This window comes from Esox lucius, chromosome 22, assembly GCF_011004845.1.
Source record: "Esox lucius isolate fEsoLuc1 chromosome 22, fEsoLuc1.pri, whole genome shotgun sequence".
Taxonomy (NCBI): Eukaryota; Metazoa; Chordata; class Actinopteri; order Esociformes; family Esocidae; genus Esox; species Esox lucius.
The window spans coordinates 10,696,308-10,718,791 of NC_047590.1; the positions used below are offsets into that span (position 1 = coordinate 10,696,308).

At 44.6% G+C, this 22,484-nt stretch overlaps 3 protein-coding genes across 8 annotated transcripts in view; 2 read left to right on the forward strand and 1 right to left on the reverse strand.

The window, feature by feature from the left end:
- The window catches only part of LOC105019882 (vang-like protein 1), a 37,897-nt gene extending 29,365 nt beyond the window's left edge, over positions 1–8,532 (forward strand). For 4 of the 6 annotated variants that reach the window (XM_013139986.4, XM_013139985.4, XM_034289744.1 and 1 more), the window contains 5 exons: positions 1–176; positions 3,018–3,178; positions 5,022–5,169; positions 5,424–5,658; positions 5,900–8,532. In XM_013139986.4, coding sequence (XP_012995440.1) covers positions 1–176; positions 3,018–3,178; positions 5,022–5,169; positions 5,424–5,658; positions 5,900–6,160 — 981 coding nt within the window. In that variant the 3' untranslated portion in view covers positions 6,161–8,532. The remainder of the gene's footprint in view (positions 177–3,017; positions 3,179–5,021; positions 5,170–5,423; positions 5,659–5,899) is intronic. The other 2 variants (XM_013139987.4, XM_020042460.3) reach the window with 1 other exon arrangement.
- Positions 8,533–11,537: 3,005 nt separating this feature from the next.
- LOC105019880 (calsequestrin-2) lies at positions 11,538–17,020 on the reverse strand. The gene is made up of 12 exons (XM_020042236.2): positions 16,833–17,020; positions 16,458–16,695; positions 14,875–14,959; positions 14,556–14,656; positions 14,080–14,188; positions 13,279–13,352; positions 13,040–13,170; positions 12,832–12,877; positions 12,674–12,728; positions 12,490–12,590; positions 12,287–12,361; positions 11,538–12,091 (listed from the first exon to the last, which is right to left on the reverse strand). The coding sequence occupies exons 1-12, from the start codon at positions 17,012–17,014 to the stop codon at positions 11,879–11,881; spliced, it is 1,410 nt and encodes a 469-aa protein (XP_019897795.1). The 5' UTR covers positions 17,015–17,020; the 3' UTR covers positions 11,538–11,878.
- Positions 17,021–17,519: 499 nt separating this feature from the next.
- poglut1 (protein O-glucosyltransferase 1) lies at positions 17,520–22,481 on the forward strand. Its single transcript, XM_010886391.3, has 9 exons — positions 17,520–17,649; positions 18,194–18,290; positions 18,409–18,552; positions 19,592–19,727; positions 19,913–20,034; positions 20,146–20,364; positions 20,648–20,815; positions 20,961–21,017; positions 21,130–22,481. Exons 1-9 carry the CDS (start codon positions 17,574–17,576, stop codon positions 21,284–21,286), a joined length of 1,176 nt encoding a protein of 391 aa, XP_010884693.2. The 5' UTR covers positions 17,520–17,573; the 3' UTR covers positions 21,287–22,481.
- Positions 22,482–22,484: the final 3 nt, after the last annotated feature.

The window sequence follows — 22,484 nt, forward strand, 5'->3', positions numbered from 1 at the left end:
GACGAGAACTACCAGGGTATCGTCCAGTACGCCGTGTCTCTGGTGGACGCTCTGCTCTTCATCCACTACCTGGCAATTGTTCTGCTGGAGCTCAGGCAGCTACAGCCCGCCTTCTCTGTCTGCGTAACGCGCGCCACCGACGGAGAGACGCGCCACTACAACCTGGGGCAGCTCAGGTGAGACGCGGGGGGTTGTGGGGAGGTGGGTTAGGGGTAGTAATTTAAAGGCGTGAATAAACGGTCTGAGATTCCAGGCGAGAAATTCAACTCCTTTTGAGAAAGAAGAGAGTTGGAGAGAGCGGGAAAGCTAATTGGGAGGTGAGAGGGTTCAGAGTTAGCAAGAATCCCATGACTGGGAGTTTGAGAGGAGAGCGTGAGTAATAAACACTGAGAACCGCTTGAACTAGAAGAACCTGGTTGACTGACTAGAATATCGGCACAGATGTTTTACCTCAGAAAGGTGTTGATGAGTAATATATTGGGACTCTCAAAAAGCATCCATAATGTGTCACGGTCTATGGTGCTCTTCCTGTCTCTGTCTTTCACCATCTGTCTCTCTCTCTGTCTTTTTCCCTCTCTACCTCTTCTCTAATTATCATAACAGCATAGATATGGTGTACTCTTGTTCACCTTTCTCTACCTCTGTGGCAAATCACTGCCATGCAAAGTGCTCTAACCTTTACCTCACCAGCATTGCCTCTGGGTTGTTGATGCCCATAAAGAGCCCTGTCTGTTTCCTTGGCTGGCTAATGCTACGTCAGCCTGTTTTCCATCTGCGCTTGGAAGCAAGCGGCTAATTAGTTGTCTAGTTGTCCCTACAAGCAACAAAGCGTCTGATCAGGGAGGATACAGGAACTAAGATACCTAGTGGTACTGGGACTATACTCGGGTTAAATTCAGATGACCACAAGCTTACTGGTTAAAAAAGACATCAGAGGTATTCCAGACAAAATCCAGTTGGTGGAACTGTTAACGAAAAAGTTGTGAGCCACGTTTGTAACACACACAAACACACACACACACACGTTCCAGAGACAAACATACACTGAGACGGGACATGTTTCCGGCCATTTGCCCAGGCCAGTTCTTGGTCATTCCCTGGTAGCCAGTGATGACATTCCTCAGTGTGTCTCTCTGGCAGGCGGGCTGTCTGGCAAGTCTCTGACGAGTTAGCATAATGATTAACCAGCTGAGGCCTGGAGGCCTGTTCTTCTGTTTTGGCTGGGGCTGTTTTTCGATACCAATCTCAGGGCAGGAGAAGCCCTTACTTTTACAGGAATCTTGCTTTTCACCTCCTGAGGTAATCATTGAGTCAACTAGCAAACACCAGAGCATTCAACCATGTCAACTAGCTACTGGAGAAGAGACGAGCCACAGGCCCAGACAGGCTCCTATCTAGGCCACTGTTTGGGATCCAGTGTAGCTTTAATAAATGATAAAGATGCTCCTGAATGAGAACAAAGGGCTGCCTCCATCCTGATGCGGGGTCTTTAGAGTTTCGTAAGATGTCCACCCACTCTGCCCTGGATGGTGATGCAATTACATTTTTGTTGTTATATACACATAAAAACGTGATACATTTGTCCCTAAATTGTCTCAGTGGTGTCTTTCTCTAACACAGTGTTTCTCAGGAGGCGCTTAGGAGCAGGGTTGAGAAACACTGCTCCAACACATCTAAAAAGTAGTTTTTTCTTACCTAAGGAGCACACTTTTCGGTGAGAGTGGGTATCGCACTGCAGCTTTTTAGCTTTTTATGGTCTAGTCATAGTTTTCAAATTTTATAGAAGCAAAATTAATGTAAAAATGTTTTTCATGGTCTAAAATATAAATATTAGGCTACTTCATGTTGAATGCTGTTGACAATCTTGAATATTATTATTATATATGTTACATTGTAAATAAAGTAAATAATCAGATTATGCTTTGACAATATATACATTGTTATGACATATCAATAATGTAATTTGAATTTGAGTAAAGAAGGTGAAAAAAACCTGAAAATAGATTTTAGTCTATCTGTCTGGGAAGACAGTAGCCTCACTGTGCTGCCTGACTGCCTGCATGTCTCTCTGCCTGTCTGTCTGGCTGCCTCAGGAGGAAATGGGTGGCACATGCTTCAGCCGGCACGCGGTGTTCCCTCCCTGCCTGACACTTTGTCCACAACAATTAAGTTAGCGCTTATGGCACATGCATGTGGGAGAGGAAAAGCTGCAGTGGCAAGGAGAAACAGACAGGATTCTGTTTCAAATAGGAAGGGAGGGAGTTGAAAATACCTCCTCTTTAACATAGTGGGCCGATCGTCCTGGTGGGTGGAAAGGACCGGTCAGTCAGTCGGAGGAGCCATGTGGAACGGACTTGTGCTGCTGCACTGTGAACAGCTGTTGCTGCCCAATCAGTGGGCTAATTGAAGTTACAACAGCTTGTATGAACAGGTTACAGTGCACTAGCAGGAAATAAATATTTTCTAGATGGAAACACGGTCAGTTTGCACCTGATGTGTCCAGTGTGTTTGTCAAAAGGGTTATTGCACTCCAGTACCTCCTTGTTGTTGGTCTGGTGCCTGCAAGCTCATAAGTGGTTGTTGGCCAGGGAATGGTCTATCCACCAAGCGTGTGTACCTGTGAATACTTCCTGAAATAGTGAGATGTGCATCAGAAGACACATCTTCTAGATCTTCAACTGTCCTGAATTGAGAAATAAACATAATGAAATTTTCATTACGGAATTGAAATGGTCTCTGTCTCTCTGCCTCGCTCAGCGTCTACCCATGGAGTGTCTGGTGTTTCTTTTTTCTGTTTTTTATTGATTTGTTTCATTCAAAGGTATATTTCTTCCTCAAAGACATGCGTTATTCATTTCATGGTATTGATTGTACTTGCTGGTTATTGTCCTACACCCTTCAAGTCAGATTCTTTTTTTCTCCTCAATATGTCCAGAGGTTCCAAATGAAAATGGAAATATATTTTTCTTCTTCCTGTCTGTGTGTGTGTGTGTGTGTGTGTGTGTGTGTGTGTGTAGCATTCAGCGGGCTGCTTTGGCAATCATTGAGAACTACTACAGGGACTTCCCTGTCCACAACCCGGCCCTGCTCACCGCCTCTAAGTCGCGGGCGGCCAAACACCTGGCTGGCCTCAAGGTCTATAATGTGGACGGTGAGTTCCCCATGACCCCCAGCACGGGTGAGTGCAAGAGGTCTCTTGGGGTTTAACCGTCTCGGTCTTCTGTAGCTGCTCTCTTCTCTGTCCTTTGGGCTTCATGTTTGACTCTCTCCTCTCCTGTCTTTCTGCTTGGTTGCTCTCTTTAACGTCCAAAGAGGTCTTTAAAGCTAAACTGAAAGTGTATCTTTTGGACTGTAAGTATCGTGTTTATATGGAATAACTGTGCCCCTCTCACTAAAACCTTGCATCTCTGACCTCTGCCAGGACCTACTCACTAACCCAACTCTACCCCACTGGGGATTCTTTCCCAACCAATCTCCATGCACTCCACTGAAAATTGCATGCCTCATTGGTTGAGAAAGACAGCTGTCAACATGCTTGCACAGGCCACATCTCAAGCATGTGACGTGTTGCGACTGTCACCTAATGAGTAACTAGTTCGTCCCACATGTTGCTGAACATTTGCTTTGACAGTTTTCGATATGGAACATGAATCCGTAGAGTTTGTCAAATCAGCCGTGGGCAAGAGGCAAGTCTCACAAGATATCTGGAGAAAGGGAGAATAAATAAATGCATTTGTTGAGGAGGCATCATGACTTCTTCATGAGCACATGACTATTTTTCTGTGCTCCCTGTTAGTGTTAGTCCCGTTCTCTCCCTCTGTACCCCCCCCCTCCCACAACCCACCCAGTGTGACCAGGTCTCAGTTTCTATCCTCTCTATCTTTCTGTTTCTTTGTATCTCTGACTTTTGCTAGTCTCTCTCTCTCTCTCTCTCTCTCTCTCTCTCCTCTCTCCCTCTCTCTCTCTCTCCCTCTCTCCCTCCCTCTCCTTTCATCCTACTCCTACAACATCCAGTGTAGTTCAGAATGAGACAGACATCAATGTTAAATCAATAGCTATCTGCACACTGTGTCGCTCTTTGCTCGTTCCCCTCGTTGAGGAGCATGCCTCTAGGGAGAGCCTCCCTCCCTCTCATATTACAATAACTGCAGCCTGAGTCAGGGACGGCGATATGACAAAGTCCTCCTACCGTGATTCGTAGCTCAACCACTAAGCAATCTGGAGACTGACTACAGACAAAGCAGCAGGAGAAATGGCTGCTGAAATGAATCAATGAACACTCATAGACACTAGTTCGGTTTTCCCAGTGTTGATGCTGACAGTCAGACAGAAATTCACCCGCTGCGCTCGTTTTTACAACTAGCCAAGCCTTGAGCTGTAATCACCAGTTAGTCTTCTTATATTCACCATTACTACCTACATGGAGAAACCTCTCCCATCTCATTTAGGGGTTTCACATCTCTTTTATTTTACAGGTTCCTGATCACGGCAGCCCTTTTTTCAGACTGGTTCTATATGGCATGAATATATCACTGTTGTTTCGTCCCGATCCCCAGCATGTCCCCTATTAATACTGCAGCAGCCCTCTCTTAACCTGTATTAACATGAGACGCAGCTCTCTTGCATATTAACACTCCCATAATTACATGCGCCCCGACGCTCAACTTTTGAAGTTGGCCCGGGATGGTTATTACGACGGACACTAAACACCGCCCACAGGCACAGAGTAGCAGAGGAACCTGAATAACTGAATATTAATCATAGATACGGTGTGGGTGAGGGAGTTTAAACTTGGGCCATGCATTTTTAACCATGCCGTTTTTTTTTTATATCCTTCATCATCTGGGTTTTACTATTATTCAGAGAAGCAAATGGCTTTTTTTAAGTCGGTCTCTTTATGTGGCATACTGTAATTACAGGATGTGTGTTGTTAGTGTGGTGACCTTTTGACACTGCCCTCCTCTATGTGCCCCATCTGTGAAAACACAGACAGGAACCTAACCTGTGATCTGCCTTTATAGGCCCTGGCAACAACGCTGCCACCGGATTGGCCCAGTCCCAGTCCAGGGCCATGATCGCCGCCGCCGCCCGTCGCCGAGACACCAGTCACAACGAGCTGTACTACGAGGAGGCGGAGCATGAGAGACGCGTTCGCAAGCGCAAAGCCCGGTGAGGATTTTGTCTGTTGTATAAGAGTGCCGAAAGGTCAGCTGGGGGATTTCTTTAGCGCTTTACAGGTAAAGAGAACCAGTTTATACACGCAAACCGATAATAACTCGACTGTATTGCTTTAGCGTGTCTCATCTCATTGGCTTGACGCGCGGTACTCGTTTTAATAAAGACACAATGCAAAGGCCTTTGAAGCGGGGGCCCCAGCCCTTCCAGCCAGTGTACATCAACCCTGTGTAATGTTGCCTTCCCAGGCTGGTGGTGGCAGTAGAGGAGGCCTTCACACACATCAAGCGCACACAGGAGGAGGAGCTGAAGAAGGCCCCCGGCGACGTGATGGACCCCCGCGAGGCGGCCCAGGCCATCTTCCCCTCCATGGCGCGGGCCCTGCAGAAGTACCTCCGGACCACCAGGCAGCAGCACTGCCACAGCATGGAGAGCATCCAGCAGCACCTGGCCTTCTGCATCACCAACAACATGACGCCTAAGGTCAGCCGCTGCTCCACACGCCGTCCCCGGGCTGCCCCCCCCGGCCTCTCTGTGTGTACAGCGGTGTTGCTGAGCGGCAGTCAGCGTGATTAATAGACAACCTTGTTCGTGATTGATTGTAACTGTCCGCTGGGGCTCGCTGGGGCTCGCTGTCGCTCCAGTTCGGTGTGCTGTTAATGTGTGTTCTCGCAAGCCTTCGACTCGGTTGGTGTGTGTTGACTCCCACTCCTCTATGTCCCAGGCCTTCCTGGAGAGCTACCTGAACCCCGGGCCCACCCTGCAGTACGGCCGGGAGCGCTGGCTGGGCCGGCAGTGGACCCTGATCAGCGAGGCGTCGGTCACCAGCGGGCTCAAGGAGGGCGCCCTCTTCCTCCTCAAGTGCATAGACTTCAGCCTGGTGGTAACTGCCAAGAGGATCCCCTACATCCAGCTGTCCGAGGAGTTCATCGATCCCAAGTCGCACAAGTTTGTCCTGCGGCTACAGTCCGAGACCTCTGTGTAGAACTGGGGAACTGTTCAACATCAACCTGATTCCCTTTTTATTTAGATTTTTTTTTTTATGTTTTGGATTTGCGATTCTATTTTATTTTTGGATTTTTATATATTATATATGAATATATATGTTACACATGTTTGAATACATTGTCCTTTTTTATCTCTGATTTACCTGGTTTACATGAGTTGATTTGAAAGAGAGAAAGAACACGGAGGGTGGGAAATGTAATAATGAGCAGCGGTGATGAATTGAACCCATTTTTTGTGAAAACGAAGATTATTGAATTGGACCCGGATATGTAAACGGTATGCACACAACTGCATAGAATTTGTCTGTGTGCACAATCGGTTGGTTCACCTCGGAAAGACTGAAGCTGAGGTCGTGACCAGTACTCTCAGCTGCTAATATTCCATGGTAACCAACACCCAAGGAGGGGGCGGCCATTTTGATATATCTAATGTCGTTGCGGTGGCCGTTCCATCCCTCCTCTCAGCTAAACCACTACGGACTGTCGCCACTCAGATTATTGTCTGGTGTTGAACACCGCCCAGTCTCAGGCCGGCCTTTTCTGTCTGTTCTGTGGTGGCGGTCGTTGCACTCCTGCGCCTCACTCTCCACCAACAAAATGAGACTACTCTGGACGCCCCCCCCCCCCCGTATGGACGGACACCTGCAGTCTGGAGGCAATGGGGGCTTCCTAGTTTGTCTGCTTTCGCTGGGTCATCGCTGTCAACCGTTATGTCCCGGGCCTGTATCTCGTAGAAATGACACAGACTCTTATGATTTAAGTCTTTGATGACGACAAGTCATGGAAATATAGTTACTTCAATCACATTATTTGCATTACATGCACATGTTTTCTACGTCTGTATATTGAATATGTATAAATACATTGATCTGTCTGTATAAGTCTGTTAGGTCAGCTCCCCTTCCCATGTCCTTGGCTCCCAAGCTGTGGACATGCAGTAGTCATGCATGAACATCAGCAGTGTTTTTTTTCATATGTTTTAAACGACCCCGGTCTCGACTATTTATCGGAAACATTAAATGGAATTTCCGTGTCAGGAGTTTAACCCTGAGACCGAAAGCCTCAAATCCCCAAAAAGATCTGTCAAAAAGGCTATTTTCAGACCAAAGTATGTGCTGTGTTGCGGCCAATGCAAACAGCAGTACATTTCTGGGTGTTAACACTGACTGTCCAATCGGGGATGATATCCTTCTGTAGCACACAGCATGCTGTGTTTCACGTACTACTGCCGGCACAACTTGTTAACCTTTTTAAAAGTGACACGTTCATTACGTAGCGTGAACGAAAAGTCCAGGAAAGAAGAGACAGAACTCAACCCACCAAAGTATATGACACTGATTTGGACCACGGCCTTGGTTAGCTCCCATGCACACCGCATACTTTACTCTGCAGCTGTTACCATTTAAGTTCCATAAACAGCTGATTAAGATGATTGATGTTGAAGGTAGTAAGGAGGAGACTTGCCTGATTGGTTGTTTACGACCTTGTCAACAAGCAGGATATCGTGTTCAGTGTGTGAGGATTTAAATTGGTTCCTCATAAAAACGGAAGAACATTGACGGTCATATAATGACAAATATGAATCCATATTCTCCCCTTGTGAGCGTTGCTGATAATAGTAGGTCTATCCAACTGGGTGGTTGGGATGGGTTGTTTCAAGTCTACCTATCAATGTGTGAGCTTGTTAATCCACCTGTAAAATGGCCTTGGTTTGTGAAGGTCCTGCGCACAGTAGCACAGTTCAGCATTTTCCATTCACAAAAAACAAACTGTGCTTCAGCGCCACCTGGCAGACAAAGCCAGGCATGACAGTCTTCAGTCTTGGGAGAACTTGGTTGTGGACACACGTTTGGATTCACCAACACGTTATGCTGTGTCCCCAGATACTCTGCTCTGTTGTTTTTCGCACGCACGTTCAAAAAGGAGAGAAAAAAAAAAGCTTTTTTTTTTTTATACCTATAGCACTGGGTGTCTTTTGTACTCCAATGGCCGGTTTTCCTGGACACCTGTTAGGCCCAGACCTTGAAACCGGCCACAGCCGCCTCCTGTGACTGTGCCTCTTGTTTCTACACTGTATTATTTATGTAACGATGCATGTGCATATGCCATCCCTCGTCACATGAGCAGCCACCCCTGTATATTCACCATCACATTTTGTTAGCCTGGTCCCGGACCCGAACTTGTCTGGAAATATGGCAGAAACGGGTCCGGGACCAGGCTAATGGGCTGTCAGGTTGCACTCGTGCTGCAGGTCTTTTTACCGACCTGATGTTGCATCGTAACAAATGTGTCAATTTCACAGCACACTAGGTATTTGTATAAAATAAACATTTTTATGAAGATTTGTAAACTGTCTTTATGAAGCACTGTTATTCAAGCACTACGGCGATGATGTTTTTCCACACTGAATTGAAATGACCGTTACTTCATTCTCTGGGCCAGAGTTGAACTACTCTCTGAAGGAATCGGGTCCAGCCAGACTCTCCAAGAAGGCCACTGTGTTGTTGTGACCGCTGTTAACCGTGTCAGACACCAATTTAAACATTCTGCTCTGTCATCTCCCATTAACAGTTAGATCCCGCTCTCTGGAACGAATGAGCCAAATGTCAACTCAGTTTTTTCGGGACTGGCTCGATGTTATGGTGCCTGTAATAATTGGCTTTCTGTCAGGCTCTCAGTGGGGCACCACAAAGCCTTGTGGGTAAATTAATGTGTCCAGTGGCGACGCAAGCAACCTCATCCCCCGAAAACCAGTTGAGGGCCCGCCTGTCAGTACTCATCTGTTGCCAGGGCGATCCTGCGTTCTCCGCTTTAGGAGAGTCAGGGAGATATGGGTGAGACTGGAAATGAAACGAGAAGCATTTGCATCTAAATGGGATATGTTGTTTTCCCCCTCTTCCTTCTTTAAATTTTGTAATGACTCGGATGTGCGTGTGTGTGTGTGCGTGTGTGCGCGCGTGTGCGCGTGTGTGTGTGCGTGCGTGTGCGTGCGTGCACGCGTTGGCCATACTGTGTGCTGATGGACTGAAGCAGGAGTCAGATCAATGGGATCAGGTTATCCAGTGTGTGCCAAGCCCTTAGTTCTCTGAGCCAGGCTCTTGGGCTTTTGGCTCAGCTGAACAAGATCAGTGCTGGGAAGGGAAGATTCATTGCTAACCTGTGCTTGTGAAAGTCAGAATGAGCTCAAGGACTAAAGAGTCCTACTAGCAACAGTCTTCAAATTGTATAACAGGTCTGATAAATGTAACAGCTGTGTTATAAACACTCAAAGTTAATTCACATTAACAGTGTGATTAATGTGAGACAAAGTCGGTGGAGACTAGAAATGTAGTTGGTACTTAAAGTATTCAGTTGGATGTCAAATGTCAAAATGTTTCTTGTTTTGAATAAAGGGAAGAATAGAGCTCAATTTTTACTTTCACATTAAAATGCGTTCATCCAGAAGGATGTGCATTTCGCTTTATTATACAGACCAACATTCCAAAGCCACGTACGGCCCTTTTTTTTAATACTGTTTTGTCTTTGACGGAATAATAATGTTTGAGTGACAGCTAATTTGCATGTAGCTGCATGTGGACATACTTGAATGTATTAGCATTTCATTATCCTCTAACATCTCTTTATAAGGTAGATCTTTCTCTTGTCTCTAGTTGATGCCTTGTGAGGGCGTTTAACACACATCTCGTGTACGATTCCTGACGGCATTCTGTGGAGACATTATTTCACCCTGATAACCGACGGTAAAGTGCAGGAGAGAAGGCGGTTTGCACGGGACGCCATATGAATATGGGCAGTTTCTATTGTGAAAGCGATCGTTGAAATGTCAATTTGCTGATAAATAGATGATCCACCTGAAGTGATTCTGCACCTACAACGACCCTTCAGCCCCTTAATCCAGTGCCAGGGTCACACTGATTAGTGAGGAGAGAACTGACCATTATTCCCAAACCAGCCCGTTGGCTCTGTGCACTGGATTGGAGTGCCGTGTATTGTCATGTGTCGCTAAAGAAATTCCAAGGGTGTCTTCTGGAGACTGGCAAGGAAATCAATAAACCCATCAAGTTCAGGACACACTTGTGACTCGAAATGATGCAATTCACATTCCTCTTAAAATTAATAAAACAAGCGTGAAATTTACATGAACGAGCTCTGCTGTTGTTGAAAGAAGAAATAACCCCTCAGTAATGATTCAACTTGGTTTTAGGAGATACTTGGATTCTGACATTCTCCAAAGGGTAATGTTATTATATGGCTATTTATGCCGTTGTGTGAAATTGCGCAAGCTCCAAAATACTGTGGTGCCTTATGGGATTCCACATGGCTCATGGACACTACTGGGTTGTACACTCACCCCCCTGGGATGTGTACTTAGCCCCTATACCCTCGGTCATGTTCACTCAATTAGCTTGGGGACACTACGCAAATGGCGGAGGTGTGCAAAAACATAGAAATAGATGTCCTTGGGTGGAGGGGAAGGGCCATTAGATATTCAGCAGTTCTCTACGGCCTTGGCCTTCCTATTCGCCATCTCATGCTCTTCCTTAGTCCCATTTTCCAGGGTTGCTGATTGAAATCGGCAAACCCCTGGACCCGCCCCTCTGCCGGTCCCTGTGTCGTTATCCTTGAGGGTCATCGCGTTCCGTCGTGAGGCAGGTGTCAGTAGAAGCCGAGGCCCCGGAGACACTCACCAGGGCCCGCAGCCAGCATTCAAACCAACAGCGGTCTTAAGTGTTCTCCCTCCTCGCTCCTCTGGGAGAGGGGGAGCATGCAGGGATCTGTCCTGTTGCCTGCGGACACAACCCCTGGTACCCCCTGGTACCCATTCAGTCAGCTGTAGCCAGCATGTTGATGTGCTGTGCCATAATCCAGACACACTGCATCATATCATGTATGAGTAAAGCAGGAGGGAGGCCATTTTAACTGAATGTCTCATTATTCATTAATGCCCAGTAACACTATCAATTCACACAGAGTGTGTGTGTGTGTGTGTGTGTGTGTGTGTGTGTGTGTGTGTGTGTGTGTGTGTGTGTGTGTGTGTGTGTGTGTGTGTGTGTGTGTGTGTGTGTGTGTGTGTGTGTGTGTGTGTGTGTGTGTGTGTGTGTGTGTGTGTGTGTGTGTGTGTAAAGTGTGCCTGTGTCTGTGCTTCTGACACCGTGTTAGAAAGACTAACGAAGTTGCATTATTCAGATTGGTTTTGAATAATTCAAAGTGAGAAGAGTTCAGCATAGCATGCAGCTGATCTGACTGGACGCGGAAGCTATGACCTCAGAGATGAGAACGGCCTGAAACACACACACACACACGTTCTCTAAATGTAGCCACATACATGCATACGCATTTACACTGAAAAACATGTAGGTTCTGTTGCATTTATTCATTCAGTCTCACATAATGATACAATGAAGTAATTATGGACTCGCGTCTGGACTCCCAAGGACCTTTGCACTCCTCTGACATTAATAAGCTTTTACTGGGAAAATGTAAAAGGTTATCCTATGTTGTAGTGATAGTTTTATTGTACTGTCAAATTAGGTCTTGTACAAAGAACGTAATAAAGTCTCAACATAAATCTCAAAGAGACGAAACATTCCACTTTCTTAAATTCTTATATGACAATTATATTAACTTTTAAATGTCCAAGAAAATATGTGATCATTTCAACACTGTTCAATAAAACACTACCTAAGCGATCGCTGCTAGTCACTGTCCTCTTCATCCCTGTTATAGTCACGACGATCGTCAGGCTGGTGACTGTCCTCTTCATCCCTGTCATAGTCATAGTCATCTCTGAAATCATCGTCATCCTCAGTGTTAACCTTCCCAGACAGCACATCTTCTATCCAGTCCTCTAGTTCCTCGGCTGTGGGCAGGTCTTCGTCATTTGACATGTCCAGCCAGACACTGTCCGCCTGCCATGATAAGGGGTCAGATGTCAATCACTGCCCACTTCCTCCAACTGAAATCATGTTCATCTCTAAGCGTCTGTATGTCATTTTTAGTTTATTTCTTTTTACTAGTGTCCACGTTTTCTCACAATCAACAGGTGTACTCTCGTCCTCAACATTACACTACTGAAACCCAATTTGAAAGGGAGATCAACTTACGTCGGTTACATTCACCACTCCAATCTGAGGCTTAAACAGGTTAACCTTGAAAGTCTTCTCCCAGTATGTGGTCAACTGCGGAAACAACACAAACCACTGGTACAGTTGATGAAGCTGAACAATCACCTCACACCAGGTGAAACACTGTACGCTCTGATATTCTGTACATACGGATGCTGGTGTGTCTGGCTCTGAGGTCATACCAGAGGAAAGTCATCAGGATCGATCCATACTATGCTGAGTTCAGGGTTGTTGGTGTTATCTCTGGCCACGTCTTTCAGGATCTCCAGGAACTCATAACCATCTGTAGATAATACACCATTATCTTAGAGACTCACTGTACCAAAGATTAGAGAGGTGGCTCTGTAAAATTCAAGATCAACCCACCGGGGTCTTCCTCCTCAGCGAAGGCTACAATGTGGATCCCATCCATGTCGTCCTCCTGGGAAAAGGACATTAAATACGGGAATGGGCACACACTGCGTTTAGTCCCTCCAGTATAATTCCCTGTGCTCTGGGAGAGGCAATGCAATACTGCCACTCACCCATGTCTCAAACATGTCCTCTGCACGCAGTTTTCTCAGAGTCGCCCTGCAGTAGACAAACCACAGCCACACAACATTTCAAAGACGTCAGACACGGAGTTGGATAATCCATGGGATCAGGAATAACAGTGATGATATGAAATCGACCGGGTACGAATGATTCATGTGTGTGTGTGTTTGTATACATCAGTGGTCAGAACATCCTAACCTTCTGTGTTGGTGGACAAAGTCCACTATGTCCATCTCTGAGAGTTGCCTGCCAGGGAGGATGGCTGGTTCCTCCATGAAAGGCTCATAGAAGTTCACCTCGTTCATCTTCAGAGAGAGGTGCTTTGCAGTCTGCATCACAACAAACAAACATATTTTGTAGAAGAGTAATCCACAGTAAGGCTGCCTGCACACATAGGTTTAATTTGTTTTGGGTTGGTGAAAGGGCACTGTGCTCACAGCTTTGTCGAATGTGGCGAAGAACTTGATGTAGGGCTGAAAACGCTCCGAAGCCTCCTGGAAGGCCTTATAATCTGCCGGAATTGAATAGGAGGAAGAAATAGAATACAGTTTGGCGGGGTTGCATTAAATACTCATCTTTCTTCAGAAAGCTATATGACCGGGAAAACAAGGGGTTGACATTCAATTTCAGTTGAGCAGTTTTCTCTCCCTCTTCAGTAACAGAAACACTCAGCTCCAGAGGGACCAGGCAGTCTTCTCAATAAGGTCACTGACACAGGTCCTACAATCTTCTCAGAAATGGGATTTCAATTTAAAAAAAAAAAAAAAAAGCTTCCTACCTCATACAGAAGATTTTAAACTTATTTAGAGCAACGTGGTCTATAATTGCTTCCGACCTGTTAGACAGAGAACTAGAAGCTATTACTGTAATAGCCTCTCAGGAGGCAAGGAGGAGTGTAGATCATTCGTAACGAAGTGTCTTTTTAGCAGCCGGTTTAATAGCTATTTACTTTCATTAGGTCCCTTGCACAGTAGGGGGCCTCTGAGGGGTGTGGGGCTGGAACAGCAGGGTGACATTAAGGGGCAGATTGGTACAGAAGAAATATGAGAGCAGACAGACGAGCGCATCTTAAAGTGAGGGGCAATATCTGTCTCTGCACACTCTCCCCACCGCACTTATTTGATTTGTATGAACAGGGCATCGCATGTGATTAATGCTTCTGCGTTTGCACACAGACAGACAGACACACACACACACACACACACACGTGCAGGTTGGATACAATTCGTTAGACTCACAGGAGTCCTCTCCCTTGAAGTAGCCAATGAGGCGGATGTCTTCTTCCATCCTTTCAAAGGCCCTGAGCTCCATGGGGTTACTGATGAGCTCTACGGGATCCTCTAGTACCTATGGCAACGTGGACATTGGGCTGCTATAGTTAAGGTACACTGGAATGTCTATTAAGTTACAGAAAAGGGTCAAGTAAACATGTAAAGACATAGCATTCATCTTTCATAGATCCGCTACGTTTAAACTGCACACCCTGAGCTTTATTTAACAACTACAACATCTACAAACACTTTTACTAACAGTTACTAAAGGCAAGGGGGAGAAGGACCTAAAAGGGACGCCTACTGAGCCGTGCATTACATTGCATGATTCACGTCTTGTAATCACTTTCTGTTTGCTCATGAGACCTCTATCCTGGAAAACGAGGCGCCCCTCTGACACTTCCCCCTCCATCCCATGTCGCTCCCGCTTGTTCCCCACTCACGTCCAGCAGGAATTCCACCAGAGTGTCTGCCGAGAGTTCGCCATCAAACTCGATCACACGGTCGTCCTTGAAGACATATAGACTGCCCTCCTCCTCCAAACCTGAGGTCCCAGAGGAAAGGAAGATTCAAGTTGCTTTGGAAACCAAGGGTTGACTGTGAAACAGGTCTAGACAAAATGCTATTTTACATTTTCAATGTAAAGGAATAGTTCATAAGCCTTGTTTTTATATTGGTGTTTTGTTACTGGTGCCCAGGGTTTTTCCCTAGCATATGAATTGACAAGAAAAAAACGATATGTTTGCACAAATGAGGACGTACCCAGTTTCTTTGCCACTTTGGCGTCCTTCTGGGAGTCTAGCATGCCAAAGCCTATGTCCTTGTCCTCCAGGACTTGTGCAGTTAGCTGAGGGTTCGACAAGACACACCATGAGTTGTTTCAACAATGTAGTGTTAACGTGTGTTATGGATTGTTTTTTTTCCCTCTGATCTACCTGCATGAGTAAAGTTTTATGAGTCTCCGCTGGAAAAAGGAAATTGCATGCCCTCCTTTCAAACAGAACTTCTTCTCACTCTCTCTGTCTGGTGCTTAGGACTGGATCTGACAACCTCAGCCAGTGCTGTCTTTGCTAATAAGGCTTTGATCACAAAGGCGAACGGAGGAGAGCCCCCTGTGAACTGGCTGTGGGAGGAACTCAGAACTGTTTACTGTTCAGAGAACTTTTCAACAGAGAAGAACAAAGGCCTCTGAACTATCACTTCTCACCAGTGAATTGGAGCTTGATTCAGGCCGTTGTGTCGAGACTGGGTTGGGTACTTACAGAATTAAAAAACAATGTATTTATAATATCGCAAGGAGCAATATTTGCTTTAGCTAATTTCTGCATTCTGAGCCAATTGGTTCTAAGCTATAATTATGGTCTGACTTAGAACATGGAAATATAAAAAATTAACATCTTGATACCACTCTGCCCTTTCATAGACAAACAGGTTGTGTTCTATTCTGAAATTACCCATCAACCCTAGACAAATGGAAGAAATATCACCCATACATTTCATTCTGTGAAGAGGTCATATGTACTTCATGTGAAATAGCTATTATTGTAGTCTGGCCTTACAAGAAAAGATAGTGGTTTTCAATCCACAGTAAAAGTGCTTTGAATGTAGTCGACTACATTTTACGACCCAGACATTTCAACACACTGCAGTTATACCACACTTTATCTGCAGTAAAACACCTCTCTTACTGCAGTATTTTTATTTTTTGTACGCTCTTTATTTTCTCATGACATAAGGGAGCACCGTGGTAAAACTGCAATAGACAGGTTCACTGACAGGAAGTTACCTGTGATTGAGATGCTATAGTGAACCACTGACATCAAACCTTAGTTATACAAAGCAAGCGGTGTCATTTGGTCATATAGCAGCTGTCCAAGCTGTCCTGGGGCTGTAACTTGGCCACACAGGGTCCATCAAAGGCAATGTCAAGTTTCCCGAAAGAGCGTTAAGGTGTCAACACTGTTTATGATGTGAGTGGAGTTGATGGTGAAACAACTTCAGTAAAACAAGCCTTTTAAATCAACCACCTTGAATGTGATGGAATGACAGTGCTGACCTTGGCAACGCAGAAGAGCTTTGACAAAGACATCTAAGGAACTAGTCTGTTTAAAGTGTCTGCCGTGTCAAAAGAACACTGTAAACGCTATTAACTCAAAAAAATCAAATTGTATAAATGTCCCCAGAGTCATTACTGTTAACTGTTGAGCTTTCCCTTGGCTGTTGCTATACACGTGTTGTCTTGAGATCAAAAAGCACAAACATCTCCTCTCAGACCAGAAAGGTAGGCTGCCCTGAGGTTCATCTCCCTCTCTCTTCTCCTCTCTTCCACCTCTTTTCCCCCTTACCTCCAGCACGAGCTCGGTCATCTGAAGCTGTTTTTGTTTGCCCTTGTGAGCTGGCTGCGGTTCATGGTAGAGAAGGCACAGCATGTCAAACCTCTTCAGAGCCTTCTTGTAGTTGCGTTCATTGATGTGCAGGACTCTGTCCTTCCCGTCAAAGCTGGGGAACTCCAGTCCCTGCTCTGCGGAGCACTGGGACGCCAGGTACAGGCAGGGTAACAGACACAGCCAGAGGAGCTGCATGCTTTTCACACAGGAAAAGTCAGAACCGGAAGAAGCAGAGAAAAACTGTACAGGAATATACCACTTGAAGCTTAAATAGAAAGCAGCCAATACTAGTCATTAATTCCCCACTTAAAATAAAGTTTTGAAAATAAATACCCCTTGCCCCTGTAGTCTCCTGATCTGGTTGTATTCTTACACTGACAACTGCTCTTTCTGCCCCTCACTAGGCACTTTCTCTCACTTTGTATTCCTCTTTCTTTTTCTCTCTTTCTTGCCTCTTGCACTGTGGAGGCACTTCTATCCCCAGATGTACGTGGAAAGCTCACACCCCTCTTCATCACACTTTCAGGGGCTTTTTTTTTTTACGAGGGCAGTTGTTTCTAGGCTTAAAATAACTGAAACACTTCAGAAAAGAGGACAGATAGATAGAAATGAGCACCCCAGGGGGGTTTCGTCTATATATCAACGTCTGACATGATGAAACATCCCTCTAGCTGTTGGGGGAATAACCAAGGCTTTGGTATGTGGGGCAGAGTAAAGAAGTAGATCTGGACTGATAAGTTTGCCATTATTTTTGGAATGAGTGAGTTTTTAGCCATATGTAAAAATGTAACGAAGTCTAAAATGTTCAACGTGGTGGGGATCCTGATCTACAATTGTGGAAATCCACAGTGTTTCACCATGTTTTCCATTTTATCATACTGGGTAGACAGACATAAATAATTTTATAATTTCCTATGAACAGCAACAGAAAACCAAAATAATCAATAAACACATTGTGCGCAAATTGTTTCAATATTAAGGTAAATGTGCGTAGATACTGTAATTACGGTAAGAGTGTTCAGACCAAACTAGAGGCTACCAGAGCCGCAGTTTTTACGGTGTGAGTCGGAGAAAATGGAATTGACATGGCTGTTGATGGCTTTTCTAACTTTACAGTTTTGTGGAGGTGATTTCAGCGTAGCCGGATTAGGTAACGTTAAAAAAAAAAAAAAAAAGGTTCCTCATGTAATATTCACTTTTTTGTTGTCTGTGCTGGACTGAAATGGCATGGTCGAATTTATCTCTGAAGTTCCCATTCAATACTAGCTAGCTACAGTAGCTAGATGATTATTACTTCTTTGTAGTTATCCCAGATACCTAGTTCAGTATTTAAAAGTAGTAGTGTGTGCAAAATAATTCATAAGAGAATATTGACGTTCCATTCAAGAAAAAGTCTGATGAACTGTGGCTCAAATTGTAAAATGTCAGCTAGCGAATACAATGCAACAGATGTCACTACACACTAGTAGTATAGTAGCGCGGATTATCTGTTCCGTTTAAGCTTGTCCTGAATCTTACCAGACCATACTGTCGAAATATAGTGTGCAGTTTATCCTATGTTTTCATCTGAAGTCGGTGAGCATCCTAAGCGTCCTAGTGCCTCAGGTTTTCAGTGTTTATCAAGTAGTGACACTAATGTGCCTATCCGTAGCCCAGAAAGGCCATACTTTTGCTTATCAAACTCATTTTGTCAGGTGATGGTGGCAGGTGGCAGAAATACATTGAGAAGATCACAGAAGCCGTACAGCAACACAAGCCTTGCAGCCCAAACAACTGCAGTTGCCACCTCAGGTACTGCCACTGGAAGAAATGATGATGCTCTCTATTAAAACAGAATTGTAAAAAGCAGATAACTGGTTGACTTGTTTGAAACAGATAATTCATTGTACGTTGTCCTCATTCCACCCAGTGTCGTAAAGGATGACCTACGACCTTTCAGTGGGGGAGTGTCTGAGGATCTCATGGCAGCCACGATTCGTCGTGGCGTGGGCACCCATTACCAGATAATTGACCATAAGCTGTATCGGGAGCAGAACTGTATGTTTCCAGCCAGGTGAGGAAACATCACTAATCAGGGTGCCCATCTGAGTTTATTTGTTCATGTTTTTTTTATAATGCTTATATGGTTCAGTTGTACTCACACTGTGTTTGCATAGACCCCTAAATATTTTTCTTGGACCTGACATATCTGAAAGATATTAATTCTAGCTTTAATATCTCAAATATTTCTCAATGCGCACCTACTAAGTGTGTGCCCTAATATATATTTTTACCCATATTTAACCAAATAGTTTCTAAGAGACCACATTTTTATATACACCAATGACCTGGGAGATTACCTTGCTTAGGGAGAGAATGTTTCTTTAGATTTAGCTACTTTTTGTCTACTGGTGAGATGGTGATGTGACTGCTAGGCAACCTACCAATGACAAGTGTGCTTGAATATTTAGTGATTGAACTGATGTCAATCTGAGCATCCAAAAATGTAATAATTCAACTTTGCTCCTTATTATCCTTGAAGTCTATATTTTGGAGGGCAGACTATTTTACAAGATTGATGTGTAGTTCTAAGAAAGGTATATGGTTTGAGAGGGGAGACGTCTCACATTTCTGCCTCATTGGTTTAGGTGTAGTGTGATGTCTCACCTTTAGGTGTAGTGTGATATTTCACCTTTCTGCCTCATTGGTTTAGGTGTAGTGTGATGTCTCACCTTTCTGCCTCATTTGTTTAGGTGTAGTGTGATATCTCACTTTTCTGCCTCATTGGTTTAGGTGTAGTGTGATGTCTCACCTTTCTGCCTCATTGGTTTGGGTGTAGTGTGATGTTTCACCTTTCTGCCTCATTGGTTTAGGTGCAGTGTGATATCTCACCTTTCTGCCTCATTGGTTTAGGTGTAGTGTGATATTTCACCTTTCTGCCTCATTGGTTTAGGTGTAGTGTGATGTTTCACCTTTCTGCCTCATTGGTTTAGGTGTAGTGTGATATCTCACCTTTCTCCCTCATTGGTTTAGGTGTAGTGTGATGTCTCACCTTTCTGCCTCATTGGTTTAGGTGTAGTGTGATATCTCACCTTTCTCCCTCATTGGTTTAGGTGTAGCGGTGTGCAGCACTTCATTCTTCAGGTGATCGACAGGTTGCCAGATATGGAGATGGTGGTGAACGTGCGGGATTACCCCCAGGTTCCAGGTTGGGTGCAGCCCACCCTGCCTGTCTTGTCTTTCAGTAAGGTCAGCCCTCAGAACCTGCATGTCCTCATCTCTCTCTCTCTCCGTCACACAGACATGCGCAATGATTTTTTTCTAGTGAAATCCTAAATTGCTTCTTTGTTATTTAGAAATGCTTCTAAGTACCTGTACAATGTTGTCGTTTCTTTCTGGAAAATGAAAGTGTGTGTGTGTGTGTATGCATTTAGACTGCTGACTATCGGGACATCATGTATCCGGCCTGGACGTTTTGGGAGGGAGGGCCGGCTGTATGGCCCATATACCCCACTGGATTGGGACGATGGGACATCATGAGGGATGACCTTCAGAAGTAGGTTACACCCGTTTATGAAGATCATTTTGTTTTGTTTATTACCTGGCAACAAGACCTTTTATCAGACAACTTTGTATCTTTCTTACTGTAAGAGCCTTGTTCTGTTAGGTCAGCGGCAGAGTGGCCGTGGGCGAGGAAAGACTCCAAAGGGTTCTTCAGAGGCTCCAGGACTAGTCCTGAGAGGGACCCCCTGGTGCTTCTGTCCAGAGAGGACCCAGATCTTGTGGATGCTGAGTACACCAAGAACCAGGCCTGGAAGTCTGAGAAGGACACACTGGGGAGACCCCCAGCAAAGGAGATTCCCCTGGTCGACCACTGTCAGTACAAGTAAGAATGAGATATTATGGTGGAATTCCATTGAGCTTGGCTTTGTTTAGGCTATGTTGCACAGCATGTTTTACAGCTCGCTCTCCTGTCCCTCTCATCTCCCAATACAGATTCCAGGTCAGCCAGGGATAAAATTAGACTAATTAAAACGCTTCAACTTCGTTTCAACTTCAGAGAGTTTTAGTTGACTGAGTGTTGAGGCCCTCGTTTTCATGGGCTAAGATTTAACCCTCCGTTATTGGTTTCAAGGTCAAGAGTTCATGCCCCTCTTGTTCCCCTCCAGGTACCTATTTAACTTCCGAGGTGTGGCGGCCAGCTTCCGTCTGAAGCACTTGTTCCTTTGTGGCTCCTTGGTGTTCCATGTTGGAGAGGAGTGGCTGGAGTTCTTCTACCCCCAGCTGGTGCCCTGGGTTCACTACATCCCTGTCAAACAGGACCTCTCTGACCTCAGGTGACCTCTCTGTCCTGGCTGCACACATCTTAGCCTTTCACCTGGGCAACACGAGCAGTGTAATATTTGGTAGTCTTATGGGGTTTTTATTTAATCTGGATATGCTCTGTTATGAAGTGATATGCCCCCATTTCTGTCTTTCCAGGGAACTGCTACTGTTTGTGAAAGAAAATGACGATGCTGCACAAGAGATTGCCGTTAGGTAATCACCTATGGACAACAACACATTTCTTGTCTATGGGCTTGTACAACAGCATGCTTGATGATCAGACTGTCTCTGGATGGTTGACCGGTGTTCCTCTATCTGCCACCAGGGGTCAGCGATTTATCCTGGACCATCTGAGGATGGAGGACGTGTCATGTTACTGGGAGAGGGTTCTCACTGAGTTTGGGGGACTGCTCAAGTACAGACCTAAGAGGAAGACCAACTACAATCAAGTTATCCACAAACCTGGGAAAACTGAACTGTAATTCAGCCGAGGGTGGGGGCACTATAAATGGTAGAAGCAGTTTCAGTTAAGGACAGGCTGCTAAATCTTCACAATTGTTTTTTTATAAAGGTCCCTAATGCTGATCTTCACATGTAGGCTTTGGTCACTCCATAGGTTCTCTATTGAGTTAGATGTAATGGAGTACCTTTAAAGTAATATGTAATAGAAGATTTAGGAGTAGAAAAGCACTAGAATAAACATCCATAGCTAGTTGGGATTGTCATTGGGACTAGCACACAACAAGTAGCATCAATATTGGTTCTATCGCATTGTTTAAAGTTTGTAGTTATTTCGTGTTCAAAATATTTGCATTGTTATGCCTTCCAAGAAAGCTAGGGTAGAGGAGTCAGAAAGAACTTAATAGTGTTTGCCATGAACTGATTTCAGTTGTTTATTTACAACCTGAAATTACATGGAACTCAAAAAGCCATAGATTGACTGGTGAATGGCTCCCTAGGCAATGTTTATTTGCTTTCGCTTACTGCCCTCTAGTGGGTGACAGAAGAAACTGTATACCGCTTACTGCCCTCTAGTGGGTGAAAGAAGAAACTGTATACAGCTGAAGACTTGTTGCTTAGTTTAGCACATCTATGCAGTTTATTGCCAATGGCCCGTTCCACTTTGCACACAACCAAGACACTCATCTCACCTCAGACTGTTACCTCTGTTCAAGTACAATTTTTTTTATTGAGATTCATTAGCGCATGAAACTGTACATTTTTTAAGCAATACATACTCAACACCAAGTGCCAATAAAACATTATTCATTAATGTAAAAGGACATGTTGTCAAACCCACAGTCAATACAAACTTGGACCATGCCATGGCGAAGAACATTATTTATAAGCCACAGTAGTGATCATGTTGAATATGTTGTAATGTGTGTGTTAGTCTTCTCATTCTACAACAATGGTATTCACTGTCCACATATGTAATGTTCTTTGTGCTGGGTTTTTTAGATATGAAAATCATGTAGAGGTACAAAGGCAAAAAGCTATGTTCACCTTGCCGGTTTGTCAGAATACTTTATGCACAGAGATTGTAATATTATTTTATTATACTGTCAGGGCTGGCTCATTTACCTGCAAAATCAGTGGAATTGTTTTAATCTGTTTCAATTCTGAGTAATGTATGCTCTCTTTGACTACAACATAAAATATATTGTCATAGGATTCAAA

Coding starts and splice junctions, on each gene's coding strand:
- LOC105019880 (XM_020042236.2), bottom strand. CDS start 17,014: ATGAAGAGGGGTGTGAGCTTTCCACGTACATCTGGGGATAGAAGTGCC. Junction 16,696..16,832: donor GGAGACTACAGGGGCAAGGG/GTATTTATTTTC, acceptor CTGTGTGAAAAG/CATGCAGCTCCTCTGGCTGT. Junction 12,362..12,489: donor ATCCTGATGACTTTCCTCTG/GTATGACCTCAG, acceptor TTGTTTCCGCAG/TTGACCACATACTGGGAGAA.
- poglut1 (XM_010886391.3), top strand. CDS start 17,574: ATGGAATTGACATGGCTGTTGATGGCTTTTCTAACTTTACAGTTTTGT. Junction 18,291..18,408: donor AACTGCAGTTGCCACCTCAG/GTACTGCCACTG, acceptor CATTCCACCCAG/TGTCGTAAAGGATGACCTAC. Junction 19,728..19,912: donor CTGTCTTGTCTTTCAGTAAG/GTCAGCCCTCAG, acceptor GTATGCATTTAG/ACTGCTGACTATCGGGACAT.